Here is a 15,036-nt window from a genome sequence, read left to right on the forward strand (position 1 = left end):
CAAAATAATGTATGCACCAAAAATCACGTCAGGCATCTGTTAAACCATTTTGCAAAGGAGATTTATTCTTAAGACAACATTGCATTTTACTTTGTGCAGTTAAGCAGAATCCTAAGAAAGGTTGATAGTACAGAGATACGGGCAAATAATATGTAACCAATCATTTATTTGATGTATGTTGTTTCTTTTTCTGTTTGTAAACTGTCTGTGAAACAATTGCAAACTTCAACCTGATTGATTCATTATTGGAGATTTTCCAAATATCTTTAGTTAATTATTTTTTTCTGCATAAAGTTCAACCACCAAAATGAAAGGAAAGCTGGGGTGATTTCCTTGCTCTGATTGAGTCCCCTTTCTCTGGATCCTGTTAAATCAAGCCTTCTAGCAATGAGTTATCCCTGCAGCTTATAAAAATAATTCTAAGGGGAAATTTTATTTTTTCTTTATGGGCCAAATGGAAGGTATTTTCAAAACATTCCCTGGGGGAAGATGTACTCATTTCAAATAATATATTAGCTGAAAACTGTGCTATCCATTAATATACAAAGTATAGTTTTCAGAAAGAAAATCTAACCATTTCCAGCAAAGCTGGGTTTTTTTTTTTTTTTTGGCCTTATGGGACTGTTGAGGGACTGTCTCCCTTCCTAGTTGGTTGTGGGAAAGTGTTTGTGTTTAAAATGGGAAAACACATGAATATGCTCCCCAGGGCCTCTTCCCCCTCCCTCTGCAAGTGCGTGAGTCCTGGAGCATGGAGATTTTACCACAGGCTGAAGGAGATTTTTTCCCCCCTTAAATGTATCTATTAAACTCACAGTTGTAGACAGAACTAATACCATCAAAAACAAAATTTTGTGATTCACAGGGTTTCTGGGTGAAATTCTGGCCCATTGAAGTCAGTGGGAGTTTTGCCATGACTTCAACACTGGCCAGGATTACCCTATGAGAATATACATGACTCTTTTTGCCTTTTAGCAGGAACTGTAAGGCTACACATCATATTCATTTTCAATACGTAAAGCGAGATCATAGTAAATATTTTGCATTTTAAACTGTTTCAGCTCCAAGGTCCACTTATCTTCAAAAGTCTCTTTACTATCTAAAAATAATATGTAGTTTGTTTCTTGGATATAAACGGTGTTGTTAAAGAGATTCACAAAATGTTCATTGGAGCAGGTTACCAGCACTCACTATATAATCATGAGTCTCACAATATTTGTATTTCCTAAAGCCCCTATTCCTAGAGTTGTGTGATTATGGGTAGGCCTACACTAAGGTTGCCGATTTTGGTTGGACGTATTCCTGGATGTTCCATCATCTGACATAATCTTTAATTAAGATCAATCTTACATTCCTGGAGACTCCAGGACAATCCTTGAGGGTTGGCAACCTCAGCTACACTGCAAAACAAACAAACAAACAAAAAAAACCAACAACAACCACCTGGCAGCAGCAAGTCTCAGAGCCTGGTTCAACTGTCTTGGGCTCACGGAGCTCACACTACAGTGCTAAAAATAGCAGGGTAGACGTTCCCTCTAGGGCTGGAGCCTGGCCTCTAAGATTCACTCTGTTCACATGGGTTCAGAGCTCCCTGAGCTCCAGCCCGATTGAAACATCTACATTATTCTTAGCATCGTAGCATGAGCCCCACAAGCCTGAGTCTGTAGCCTGGGGCCCTGACACTCGCTGTCATGGGTCTTTCTTTGCAGTGTAGATGTACCCTCAGGGAGACTCTTAACTTGCTTTTTTTTTTTTTAAAGGCATTTCTAGCCCTCATAGTTATGGCTCAAGAAAGAGAAGGGGGACTGGGGATTCCAAAATATATTCATTTTAAAATCTCATGATTTTTAAGCCAATCCAATGATTTTGGGGGTGCCTGACTCATGACTTTTGAGTGCTTGTGGATGACAATAATGTAGGAACCCCTTGTTAAAAAAATTGGCAGCACACAGCTGTCAAGAAGAACGTTTTCTATAATGGGGCTGAAGATGGTTTGGTCCTATCCACACTATCAGTTATACAATTTTAGCACTAACTGGATACATATTGCTGAAAACTCTTGTCAGCCATTGTTCAGTTTCCCACTGTAGAATTGACATGGGGCCTTAGTGTGCTCATGACACAATTCTGAAACGATGGTACAGCCATAACTCTCTGAAAGGAGATTAGTCTCAAACACATTTCTGACTTCATACAATTTGCCATCTCTCTAGCTCAGATGCAATTCATTTTCACGTGGTTCTTAGCCCGGTAATACATATGAGAACACAGGTTTGAAAACAGTTCCAGGAGCAAAACCATATTCAAATCTGTTTTTCCTTACTACTTTCACAAACAGGTTAAAAATATCACAGTAGGTTAAAAAGGAATCCTTCTGGGTCACATCAAGAGTTAAAATACAACTTAAAAGCTAACCAGATCCCTCAGCGAAGGCAGCACTAGCAGAGTTATGCCTCCATAAACATAAAGCGAAAGTTAATCTACTCGGCATGTTAAACTTTTGACCCACACAAACATATTTGGGGAATAGTTTGATAACTGGAAAGATAATATTTATGTCTCATCAGAGAGCAGCACAAAGTTGCATTATTTAGTAAGGAAATATTTTAAGATGCTTCACTTGCATGATCTCTCAGGGCTGGTACCTCTGTGTTAACATTTCAGTTGGCCTGCTCCCACTGAAGTCAATGGCAAAACTGCAATTGACTTCAGTGGTTCAGAATTGGGCTCAATGTTAGTTGAACTTAAACATAGGGGCATAGCCTGGTTGTAAATCAAATTTCATATAGGTTCCTTTGGAATATAAACTACTCATGAACCTGAAGAGAAGCAGTTTTGTGTAGGATGCTACTAAGGGACAAACAGGTAGTAATTTCTGAGGGTAAAACTGAGGACACTGAACTAGGTAACTAGATATTCTTCTTTAGAGTGTTTCTCTGCAATATGACATTATAAGAAAGAAAGAAAGAAAGCCCCACTCCACAGGAGCTCACTGTGACTTTTTTCTGTGGATTTGCTCTTCTCCAGTCCACGGGAGGGAAGGGAGGAGCATAAGGGTCATTGATACTTTTTCACATTTTCTTTTGGCTACTGAAAAAGAAGAAACAATCTCAGAACCCTGTTGACACCTACATCTCTTCTAAAATATTGTATGCAGAGTATTAAAAATAAGCAAAATTGAAGGGCTGAGGTGGGCTGATCCATATTACAAGTCTTTTGGAATACTGAGACCTGGATAGCAGTGTTTTCACTGATTGACTGGCAGTCTGATACGTAAGGACCACTAAATGTTCAAGAACAAGGGGGCAACAGTTGCTCTCCTAAAAGTTGTCACCTGGTAAAGAAAAACAGCAGGACAGGGCCTTCTTAAGGCCCCTGGGCAACTGGTCGAACAGCAAGAGTTCAAGTAAAACAAAGGTGCCACAAGTACTCCTTTTCTTTTTTTAAAGTATACTTGGGTAGTAGGCCCTATTTACATGCAATTTGGGTACCTGTGACTTATTCTGCCAAGTATAGTCCCACCAGATAAGAAGCAGGGGTTTGTTACAGGGTCCCTGCTCTTCCAGTGAATCAAAAATTGTTACAGTGAAGAGAATAAGCCTAGTTTTATACAACACACCCTCTACTTCCTCTGTTAATAGCTTTTTTATACTCATGTATTAATCTACAGAGTCAGAATTGCAGGCTTCTGCTGTGTTACTAGCTGACACAATCCCTTCACCACCTCCAGCCATCCCCTTTACATATTATATTTCAGTTTAATCATCACTGTTCCTTTTCCACACTTCTTCACTTCTGTTAGCAGAAATGTCCCCATTGTCCTTGGACCAGGAAAAAATGTTTGTTTAGGAAAACTGCCTAGCAACCGCTTTCCCTATTTCAAGGAGAGAGGCTATTTGCATAAAAAAGCCCCCCTGTTGGAGGCTAATGAAGATTCTGTTGAGAGCTGCTCAGTGACCACCTCTCAAAAGAAACCTCCCTTTACTCCTGATCTCTCTGGATGGCCTTTCTTTGCAGTGTCCACTTCACTTGGAAGGCAATGCCAATTTCCCACAAGGTGCATCAGTGTTCTGCAGTAGTGATGAGCTCATTCCAGTTCCTGACTGTGGTGGAAAGGCTCAGAGAGTTTTGATCCCTCAGGAACGGATTTTATTACTACGCTGTTCCCAGATTTTTTTCCATGCTGTACAACACACAAAGTGAACAACTCTGACTGTTAACCCCCTAAATTCTGTCATTTTCCAGATTGCTAGCCCAAATGAATGCTTATGGGAGTAAGTACATACATTCCTGTACAGTGTCTTTCTTTTGATATCGGTATTTATACCTTGCCCATCCCCAAAATTACAAAATGCTATAAGTGGTGTGCATGTAGATCTAAGTTTTCTCCGTCTGTACTCTGTCCAGGAATAGGTACCATAGGAGTCACTCCTCATAGCAATCTATGTCCACATCCTCCAGAGAATGAAAAGTAAATATTGATAGAAAATTTGCTTTGAAAGACCCTGGGTGAAATCCTGGCCCTACTGAAATCAGTGCAAAACTTCCATTGTCTTCAATAAGCAGAATATGAAAACAACTCCCTCTCCTATAAACTAATGTGCAGCAAGTTTTGGTTTGTGGTGAGAAGATTTCTGATCCAAAGCATAGTCCTGTCAGATGCTGAGGGTTTAAATAGGAGTGAAGGCCTTCCAGCACCCCCCAAGGAGGTGCTGAGGACCTCCCAGGATCCGGCTCCTATTTACTGGCAGCAGGCAGACTTTCTGATCAGGATTTTCCAAGCCTCTCCAGCTCTAGGGTTCACAGAACTAATTTCAGGTTGTGAATCATTGCTTTGCTCCAGTTTAGACCCATGTGTGTGCTTTTGTTTTTTTAAGGATGATTTAATTTTGTAAATGCGTTTTTTAAAAAGATACTCTAAGTAAATGGACATCTGTGCTAAGAATCCCCCAAAAGATAAGTTGACACAGGTGGATGTCCTACACACAGTATGCATACTGGGTCTGATTCTTCTGTTATTTGTGTCAATTGGCTGTAGCTTCATTGAAAGCTATGGTATTACACTGGTGCAAAACAGAACTGATCAAAACCGGAATCTATGTCCCTTGGGAAATTCTGATTTTGACATTTGTTTTCAAACAAAATTGGAACAAAAAGTAGAAATATCAAAACTTATAGTGGAAGAAAAAAGTTCCAAAATTTTTCAATTTGGGAATGTCATAATGTTTTGACATTTTTGATCAAAACAAAATTCTTTTACATTTCCAAACATTATATAAACATTTTGCTTGGGTTGAGCTAACATTAGTCTCTGTACTTGCCCGCAGTGCCTCATAGGAATTGTAGTTTGGGTGTGTCATGCCTCCCCCCTTTCCTGGCTACCCTATATCTCCCAAGACTGCTGTCCTTCATAGCTGAGCCACTGTGGTGCCTCATGGACAACCATCTCTAGTGTAAACCTAGTGTACAGGGAGATTTTCAAAGACACAGAGGGCAGTTAGGCACCCAACTCCAATGGAAAATCAAATACCTGGAAGCAGAATCAGGCCCACTGTATTTGCCACAATTACTTTAGAATTTTATGTTTATTACTCAGCCCTATATTTCACCCTATTTTTCTCTCTGCCGTCCCTCAACTTTTTTTTTTAAGAGTTCTTAAGCAGAATATAAGCCAGTAAAGTTAGAATTTGATTCAAATTTTCAAATTCATAATGAGCTAGTGGTCTAAGAATTAAGCAAAACAAATTTGTTCATCATGATTTTTAAAAAACTTTCATTTGATGATCTATTTTTTCTAAACCAGGGGCCAAATGCATCCCTGAAGTGAAGTGAAGACAATGGAATTGTCCAGTGAAGACAATGGAATTACACCAAGGATGGATTTGGCTCTACCTGCCTAATTTGTGCCCACAAAATGCATGTTTGTCTGTGCACAAAAACCACTTTGTGCACACAAATGAATAACTGTGCAGGCAGATAGCACTCAGACGCAACACTCCCTATTACATTTGCAGTGGGTCAGCATGCGCATTTTGCATGTGCCATTTTATGACTGGTTTTGAAAATGTGATGTGTCTTCTAAAATACTGCATATATATCATAATTACTCATTCAAAATCAGTTGTGTATCGTATCAGCCTCACAGATGTCTGTCTATGGTTTCTCTTCCTTTTTAAATCAAAGGAATTGTGTGATAGAGTTCTTAAGCTCCTGAAATGACAAGTCACCAACATCATGAAATCCAAAACCCAGATCTCTCAAAATACAATAGGTCAAACTCAGATGATCAACACAAGGCCATACAGAGATGAGTTTATTATTGTGTTCTCTTACTTTAGCATCCATAATATCTCTGTACATGGAGGATATATGTACTGTAATGGCCTGCCATTTTTAGATATAGCACATTAAAGGCTCTGGGCATGTGACACTCCTTCCTCTAGCCAACTGTGTTCAGTCAGGATTACGAGGCAAAAAGAGAGAAGCTCTCTGCAAAACAGTCTTGGGCTCTCCTCCTAGGATATACTGTGTATGGTCTGTGTCAATGGAGAACAGATGGAAACAGAAATAAAAACCAAGTCTATGAAACTGTTCAACCTATGCAAAGCTGACATGTAAACCAGTATTTGAAAATTACCACATCTGTGAATGAACAGAGATCCAAAACCAAATTCAGCTCTGGCACAAGTCAGTGCAGCTCCATGAATGGCAAGGGATCTGTGCCCAAGTGTGCCAGCTCTAAACCTAGCCACCAGGATATGACTCTACTCTGTTGTATATAAACTCCTAATAACAGTCATAGTGGTGACCTCCTGAAAGCTCACATTAATCATCTAAAATCTTCTAGGGCAAATTCTGGTCTTGGTTATACAAGTGTAAAACCAAAGTAACTATACTGACTTTAAGGGAGATACTCCAGATTTACACTAATTTAGCTGGCCCATTATTTACAGTATATAGGATTATCATCAGTTATGTGAAACTATCTGCACACTGGTGTGCATACTCCAGGGCTATCGGAGCCCTCTGTCACACTCTAGCTCTTTGCGCAATGCAATGTGTACGTTGGTCTATGACAGAGGAGCAAAGCTGAAAAGACCTTATAGGGAAGGAGATAATTTCATTTGAGCATTAGATGCTGAAATAGCAGCTAATAAAAAGCCTTCAAACTGTGACAATTCAATACACACACCTACGAAGATGCCTTGGCAAGCTGCTTGACTCACAGCTCTTTCTTGCTTTTCCTCTGTACAGCCTCCGCCAAACTCACCCCCATGGGTAAACAGCTGTGTACTGACAGTAGAGAGGTGTCTGCCACTACTGCCATTTTCAAATAGAGAGACACTTGTCCCTGGCTGTAAACATTTGTGCTCTGGTGCTAGCCTGGCTAGTTACAGCTCAAATAGATATAAACCCCAACTTTGTCTTTTTTTTAGCATCTTGCTGTCATATATTAATTCTCTTTACAAACATGCACTTTGTCCTGGAAATAGGCTTAGTGAGATCACCCTTGGGTGATTATTTTACTAGCATTATCTTTTACAAATAGTTTGCATGTTGAGTCACCAGAAAGCATATAATGGGCAGTTGCCAGGAACTGAACGCTGTACAATGCTAGGAGTCAGGCTCATATTCTAAGGAATAACTATACATAACTGGGCCAGATTCTGGTCTCCGTTTCTCCAGTTTAAAACCAGCTTAACTCCACTGACTTCAAGGGTGTTGCATTGGATTTAGACTTATATATCTGAGATCAGAATCTGGCCCATTCTTATAGTATATGCTAAGAATTATAGGACTTTCAAGGATTAAGATGACCTGCAAAGGATTTTTTGAATGGGATTTTATTTTTTGTTGTTTTTTTTTATGATGTAGAGAGTTGTTGGGTTTTTAAAATCTGTTTGATTTTTACCACAGAAAATGTCAAGTCTGGTCATCTTTATCATTGTGGGAGAACTTTCTTGAGGTCTCAGAAGGGTACTGAGTTCTTGCACATTAACTGAAGGGATAGGCAGTATTTAATCTTTAACAAAGGTGTCCTTTGTCCAATGTGTTCATTTACCATAGGAGTTAAACAGGAGTTAACACAAAACAAATAGACAAAGCAAAACCCCAGATAATTCTATAGTTTTATTTAAAAATCGCTCCCATTTCCACTTGCTCAGCTTTTTGAGTCGTGATATCGTTTCACTAGTTCTCCAGTCACAACTAGGCTAGACAAGACCTGAATGTCAAATGAAAAATATCAAACAAGGGGAAAAAAACAGATTTTTTTTTTTTTTTTTTTTTACAAAAGTCTTCCTGGCCCTCTTTAAACATCAAAAGAAACAAAAATGGCCCAAGCCCTGTTTTTTGGCCTTTGCAGATCACTTTTAAGTGACTCACTCAAAGTCAAGCCAGAGAAACCATGTCACCTGACAGATTTATTATTATTAAATATTATTGTTGTTGTTCTTGTTGTATTAAACACTAGATTATACTGTTAGCATGGAGCCTTTGAAGCTCCTCAGTGCTCAAGGGAGGGAGGAATTTGTGACCTCCCTTTTCGAGTTTGACTACACAGCAAAGAAAAACCTGTGGCCAGATTGGGCTTGTGGGGCTCAGGCTGAGAAGCTGTTTTATTGCTCTGTAGATTTCCGGGCTTGGGCCAGAGCCCGGGCTATAGGACCTGTGGGGATGGGAGGGTCCTGGAGCTCAGGCTCCAGCTTGAGACTGGAAGTCTACACAGCAATGAAACAGCCCTGTGTCCTGAAACCCTGAGTTGGCTGGCACAGGCCGGCCGCAAGTTGTTCTTTGCTGTGTAGACATACCCTTAGAGTGTTGTATATGCTCCACTACATGGCCAGCCAGATTAGCTGCTATGGCTTTGAATAATTTCTGATCCTTCCACCCTTTTTTGGGCAGGTGCTCCTGAGAAAGCATGAACAATTCAGTAACAGCTCCTGTGCTCTTTTGAACGTGGGTCTGCAGTTCTGACTTGCTCTTTAGTGGGCTGTGCAGGTGGGGAAGAGAAGTTCTTACTTCATTCCCTGTGCCTTGTATGGTTGCATAAGGGCTAATCACAATCTAGTCTTTAATATTTTATTGATAGATGCCCGAATGAGGACCAAGGCCTGTCTGTGTACTGTGCTGTACAAGCACATATAAAGACAGAGGGTGAAATTCTGATCCCAGCGAAGTCAATGACATAACACTTATGCTCAATGGATCTCAATGCAGTAAGGATTTCACCAGAGTCACTGTATCAATCCTGCAAATCTCTGATTAGGTTGGAATGGCATTATATTTAAAACAAATCCATGTTAGCTTATTCCTGAAACTGTGAGAAGCTGACCTTCCTTGCTTATTTTCTTGTTTATAATAAATAAAACAAAAAAGTATATTAAATGTAAGTACAGAGCAGGTACCTGCAAACTTGAAGTGGATGCATAAAATAGTTTGAAATAGTATCTCTGAGTACAGGAATGAATACGCAGAAAAGTGATTGTAACCATGATCCAATGTCACTACAGCATGTCACAGAGTAGTGCGGATGAGTCAAATGGATGTCAGAAAGAAAAACAGGAAACCCCAAGTCTTAAGGGATGAGAGCGTGAGCAACAAAAAATAGACATCAGCAAAATAAATAAAAGCCCCCAACCATTGTGAAATACAGACTCTTTCAAATCAATGCAAGGACGTGCTGCTATAAATGGAATGTAATTCTGCAGACTGTCAGCAGAGCTCTTTAAAGCAGGTGACAAACTAATTGCTTGTTAGTCGTCCTTTTTTGACTTGGGTGGGTGACGGCACTAGGGAGGAAAAGCCATTGCAATTTCATTGTGTCCTCAGGCTCATTTGGTCTGGCTTTAGAAAACTATTGCAGTTTCATTACACGTTAGTGTTTGTACTAGCAAATTAAATTATCTTGCTCCCCCCCACTCCACCAAGATTCCTGACAGACCCCGAAATAAATAAATAAATAAAGGCTTGTGCAGCCAATGCCACACTGCACGCACACTAGCCAATAGCTAACCGTTATTTCTCTCCACAGTCATCCCTGCAGTATCTCTGTATGACTGCACTGACACAGTGCAGAAGGCCATTAGCAATCTGACAGTGTGCAAGGGCTGAGGACCATCTTCATTTAACTAAACAAACATAAAACAATCCTCTCTGATCAAATCTAGAATCTCAGTTGATTGACCAATGGGGGGGTTGTCTCAGAGTAATACCCACTTGTGTGGATTTTGGAAAGCGCCAAATCATTCCTTGCAGTGCATTTTGGAGCAGTATAAATCCCTCCAGTTAGCTGTTGATATAACTGTCAAGCGCAGGGGAAGAATCATCTCCCTACTTCTAATTAAACTTTAACTGTTAAAAAGACTTACCTGACTATAAACAGAGGTCAGAGGCACCCCAACTTCATCTATGGCAGCGTCACTATCCATCCCCGCCACTGCCGTAATTCTCTGGGCAACCCTCTGGCAAATCACTACTGACCTGATCCTTTCAGGACCCCATTATGACTAGCCCCCACATGTCTCTGGGCAGGGCTGTCCAGAATCTTATTGGGGAATGTAGTCCCTGATCCTTACTAGCAGTGCCACACGTGCTACCACAGTCTGAAAGGTGAGGTGAGAGGCAGGCCATGACCCTGTTCCTCTTCTGCATTTGCCCAGAGACTGCTGGGTGTGGAGCAACGGAGCTTCTTCTCAGTGTGCAGAAGAAATGACTGCCCAAGCTCAAGGGCAACATCTGTGTGTCCCACCCTAAGCTGATGTAAATTGGCATAGCTCATCGACATCAACAGGGCCATGCTGCTTTATACCAGCTGAGGATCTGGCCCATAGGCAGAATCTCTCCCTACCCTATCCCCCATTTGTTCTGCTGCCATCAACATTTTGTCTGTCCTTTCAGTCACTCATCCCTCTCCACAGACTTACTTTCCCTCCTCATTCATTCCATACCCACATTTATCATTGCACAACTCACTCTTTTACTTTCACTTTTCCTCCTGACTCATCCAGAATTCCTCCTGATAACTCCAATTGCTATGTGGCCTGTGCTCTCTGCAGGCCTGGGGCCATCCAGGGTGGGATCTTGCCCTTTGTGTAAACTCCCATTTACTTCAGTGGGAGTTTTGCCTGAGTACAGATATGGCAAGAACATGCACTGTGGGTCAAATTCAGACGTAGTGTAAATGTGCAAAACTCTATCAAAGTCAATAAAGTTCCACCTACTTGTGCCAAGTCTGGATTTGCCCCATTTGAGGTTGATGGCATGTTTCCTCCACAGAGCCGTGTTTCCAACCCTTTCCCATCTGCCCTTCTGCAGTTTGGAATCATCAATTTTTGATCAAGAGCAAGTGTAAAACAAAGGTGTTTATAATGAAAAATGGCATTGAAAATATAGTACACCTTCTAGTTAAGGTTGTCGACATGCTTTACAAACATACCTTATCAAGATTCACAATGGTTCTGTAAGGTAAACAAGTTCACTTGTACCAATTTTACAGATGGGGTGATCCGAAGCACAGAGTGGTGATTTGCCTGAGTCACAGTAAGTAGTGTTGATATTTTAGATGTAAATAAGAACCTCCACAAATCCTGATTCTCAATCCCCTGCTGTAATCCTCTCTGATATAAAAAAAATACAGTAGAACTCTGTTTATCCAACTTTCCATTATCCGGCTCTCCATAATAACTGAACATCCAGTGCATACACGTCCAGAAGCAGGCGATCTTTCCTGTGGCCGCTAGACGGCACTGCAGCCTCGCACTTCCCCATTTTCCGGATTATCTGAATTTTTGATCATCTGATCTGGCCCCGGTCCCAATTAGATCTGATAAACAGGGCTCTGCTGTATAGCCAGCAACCACTACAGTACATGTTTTTTCAAGTTTTGAAATTATGTCATTCTTATATTACAATGATCAAATAGCTTGAAATAGCAGATTCCCAAAGACAAAATGTGACAGAAATCTGGTTATATGTTTACTAAATGCTAGGTTTCACCCACTGAAAAAAGGAAGAAATAAACAACAAAAACAAAAAAATTTGTGGTTCTCAGCTGTTAATTAAAACAACTCAGTAAATATAAATACTACACAGTATTTCCTGTGTGTAGCCTGCCCTGCCCTGCCCGCCCCACTCATATGTAAAAACAGTCTCTTCTCAGGCCTCTCACAAACAACTGTGCAGAATCAGCTCTGTCCTCTTATGGAATCAGCAGCTAAATTAAGGCGGAGATGACAGAAATATTTATCACATAACACCAGTACTGATCATTAAAGTATACAGTACATTTTATCCATAAGGCTTTCAAAGTCCTTTGCAAATTTGAAAAATTAAACTCTTGAGATAAATTCTGACTCCCATGTATGTCAATGAAAATCGTATTGGACAGCATATGGACATATATACCAGGATTGCTTCGCCCGCCACTGAAGTGCAACCATCATCAGAGTGAAACAAAGCAAACAGAATCAGTTTAAGACAGGAAATGCTTATCGTCAGCTATGAGGCATTTCTTTTTGGATGCTGAGCATATCACCAGTAAAGGGTTCTGCCTTAGTCTTTGTCTCTTTCTGATTGAAATAATTTTCATAGGTGCAGTGCTGTTGCCTACAGGTTATATCCATTCAAGCAATCCACCAGTCTTAGACATTTGTAAGAACACATTTTATAATACCTAAGTGTTGGGCCAAATTTGACCAACTACCATCCCTTTAAAGATACCCTTTCTTTTTTGCAGACTAGTAAACTTGCCAAATTTCTGACCTCTGAAGGATTTTTTAAACGTTTTTAATAAGAAAACTAAAGCAGGCATACATAAACAAAAGGACTCTCCATCAACTCTTGCCAGGAGCTTCCAAATTTAGCAAACTTTAAAACTCAGATTCACCGTCCATATCCAATTCTTTAAGGGTCCAGGATGTGCAGAAAATCCAGTTTAAAAGTGGCATCAGTATGAGCAATGTGATAAGATGACTGAACAAGACCTCAGTTACTCCTGAAAGTGACAGTTCACTTACCCTATAGTAATCAGTACTGTACACGTCTCTGGACATTCCAAAATCTCCAATCTTCACCAGCAAGTTCTCACCAACCAGGCAGTTCCGGGTGGCAAGATCACGATGCACAAAGTGTTGTGATGCCAAGTAAACCATGCCGGATGCAATCTGCTGGGCAATATGCAACATCTGGGACTGGGTCAGCTCAGCTAGAAGGTTGCCTTCTGCCATCAGTACTGCATCTGGTCCATGTGCCCTGCATTGAGCACACAAAAATACGGGCTCATGAAATAAGAGGTCACTTATAAACTTGAGTGACTGTGGAGTTGGCATTAGGGAATCGGAAAATGTAATAGTGGCTTATTTAAAGGTGATGGGCTAAATTCATGTGTGGTAGGAATGAATTTGTCTCAGTGTTTTTTTCCTTCCCTGTTTTTTCTTTCTTTCAGGGTGAGGAGGAGAGGTGGTTGAATATATTGCTCATGAAAGTAAGGAACTGGAACTAATAACATTACATCCCATCCTAATCTGCTATGCCCCTGCTGTTCCAGCACAGGGGCCTTTCCTGGGCAAAGGCTGCCAGTTATTCTAAATGTATGGCACCAGGAGAACATCAAAGACAGGATTTATACTTAGGTCTCTAGAGGTGAAAGGCCACTGCAGTAACATCATTTTGCTTCCCTCTTTCTAAAGCCTACTATCCCCTTCCACAGGGAGATGGGACATGACGCACGTGTTTTTATTATAATTATTATTATTATTTAATTTAAGGTGAGAGAGCTAACTTTACTCTGGGGAACACAAAAAGGAAATAAGAGGAATGATTTCAGATTTTCACCCTTAATTTACCATCCACATGAAGTAGTTCCACCAATCCCAGGTGCCTTTTGTTGACTTTCCCATGGGTGGTGAATCCCACCTGATGCATAGGGGACAGTTCACAAAACTCATTCCAGTTGGCACAGCCATGCCAGATCAGAAAGCTGGGTTTCTTTCACTAGTTCTAGGTTAGCTTTGAAGTACAGCAAATCCTTAACACAAATTGATCAGCCCATTCACATGAGAAATTACAAAGCTCTTTGGGCAGGGATCATGCCCTTGATAGCTCGTTGTGGCACAACCAAATATACATATATATAATTTCTCTGTTGTAATTACTGACACTGTTTTAGGGCAAGCTTTACTCGCCATTCCCTAACAGTGAATTAAGGCAAGACTAAAGAGGTCAGTGGGCCCTGATCATCCCCCACCCTGATGTGCTTCAACATTCTGAATACCCTTCCTCCAATCTGCCCCATTATTTTATTCCACGGCAGCACCTTCCCTCCACATATGTAGATTTGACCTTCCAAATGGGCCAACTTCTCCCCTCACTCCTCTCTTTTTTTAAACAACCCTCCCCCACTCAGTGATTTGATTTCCCATAGACCCCATTCCTCACCCCAAACAAATGCTCTGGATCAATATGGGTTATGTTTAGCCTTAATTCATCCTTGGGAGGAGGGTATAGGAGATTGGAAAAGGTTTGCAAATTAATCAAAATCCCCAAGATTAAATTATGATACTACCTACCAGAAGTATGATATAAAAATTGCTGGGAGGGAGAAAAACTTCACAGGTGAAGTGACAGATCTGGGAGCTAAATGAAGGAAGGTTTGTCACATTCCTGGGACTGCAGCTGGTACTGCAGAAAAGCTAGCTGCACATGTTTTGCCATGGAGCATGGACAGCTGTGCAACTGGTGGTAGTTAAAGGAGTAAAGGCAGGATGTGAAATCCCAGGCTAAAACCCAAATGTGAATTCATAATGAAAAGTACGGTACATCCTCATCACACAGATTTTTAATAGGCCTCCTCATGAAGGAAGCTGCAGATCTTTACTAATTTAGAAAACTATTTGCCTTTCACCACATATTTCTTTTCTAATTAAACTTCTGCATTTTTTAAATGTTCAACCCATCTTACTTATCTTCCTAGTTAATCATGAAACCCTTATCTCCAGCAATGCACAGCTGTAAGAGACAGTAGCATAGACTCCGCCTGAT

At 40.6% G+C, this 15,036-nt stretch overlaps 1 protein-coding gene across 3 annotated transcripts in view; it reads right to left on the reverse strand.

The window, feature by feature from the left end:
- Window positions 1-15,036, reverse strand: part of NTRK2 (neurotrophic receptor tyrosine kinase 2) — a 265,674-nt gene that overhangs the window by 37,954 nt on the left and 212,684 nt on the right. For all 3 annotated transcript variants that reach the window (XM_043546801.1, XM_037901775.2, XM_037901776.2), the window contains one exon: window positions 13,014-13,248. In XM_043546801.1, coding sequence (XP_043402736.1) covers window positions 13,014-13,248 — 235 coding nt within the window. The remainder of the gene's footprint in view (window positions 1-13,013; window positions 13,249-15,036) is intronic.

The sequence above is a fragment of the Chelonia mydas genome, chromosome 5 (assembly GCF_015237465.2).
Source record: "Chelonia mydas isolate rCheMyd1 chromosome 5, rCheMyd1.pri.v2, whole genome shotgun sequence".
NCBI lineage: Eukaryota > Metazoa > Chordata > Testudines > Cheloniidae > Chelonia > Chelonia mydas.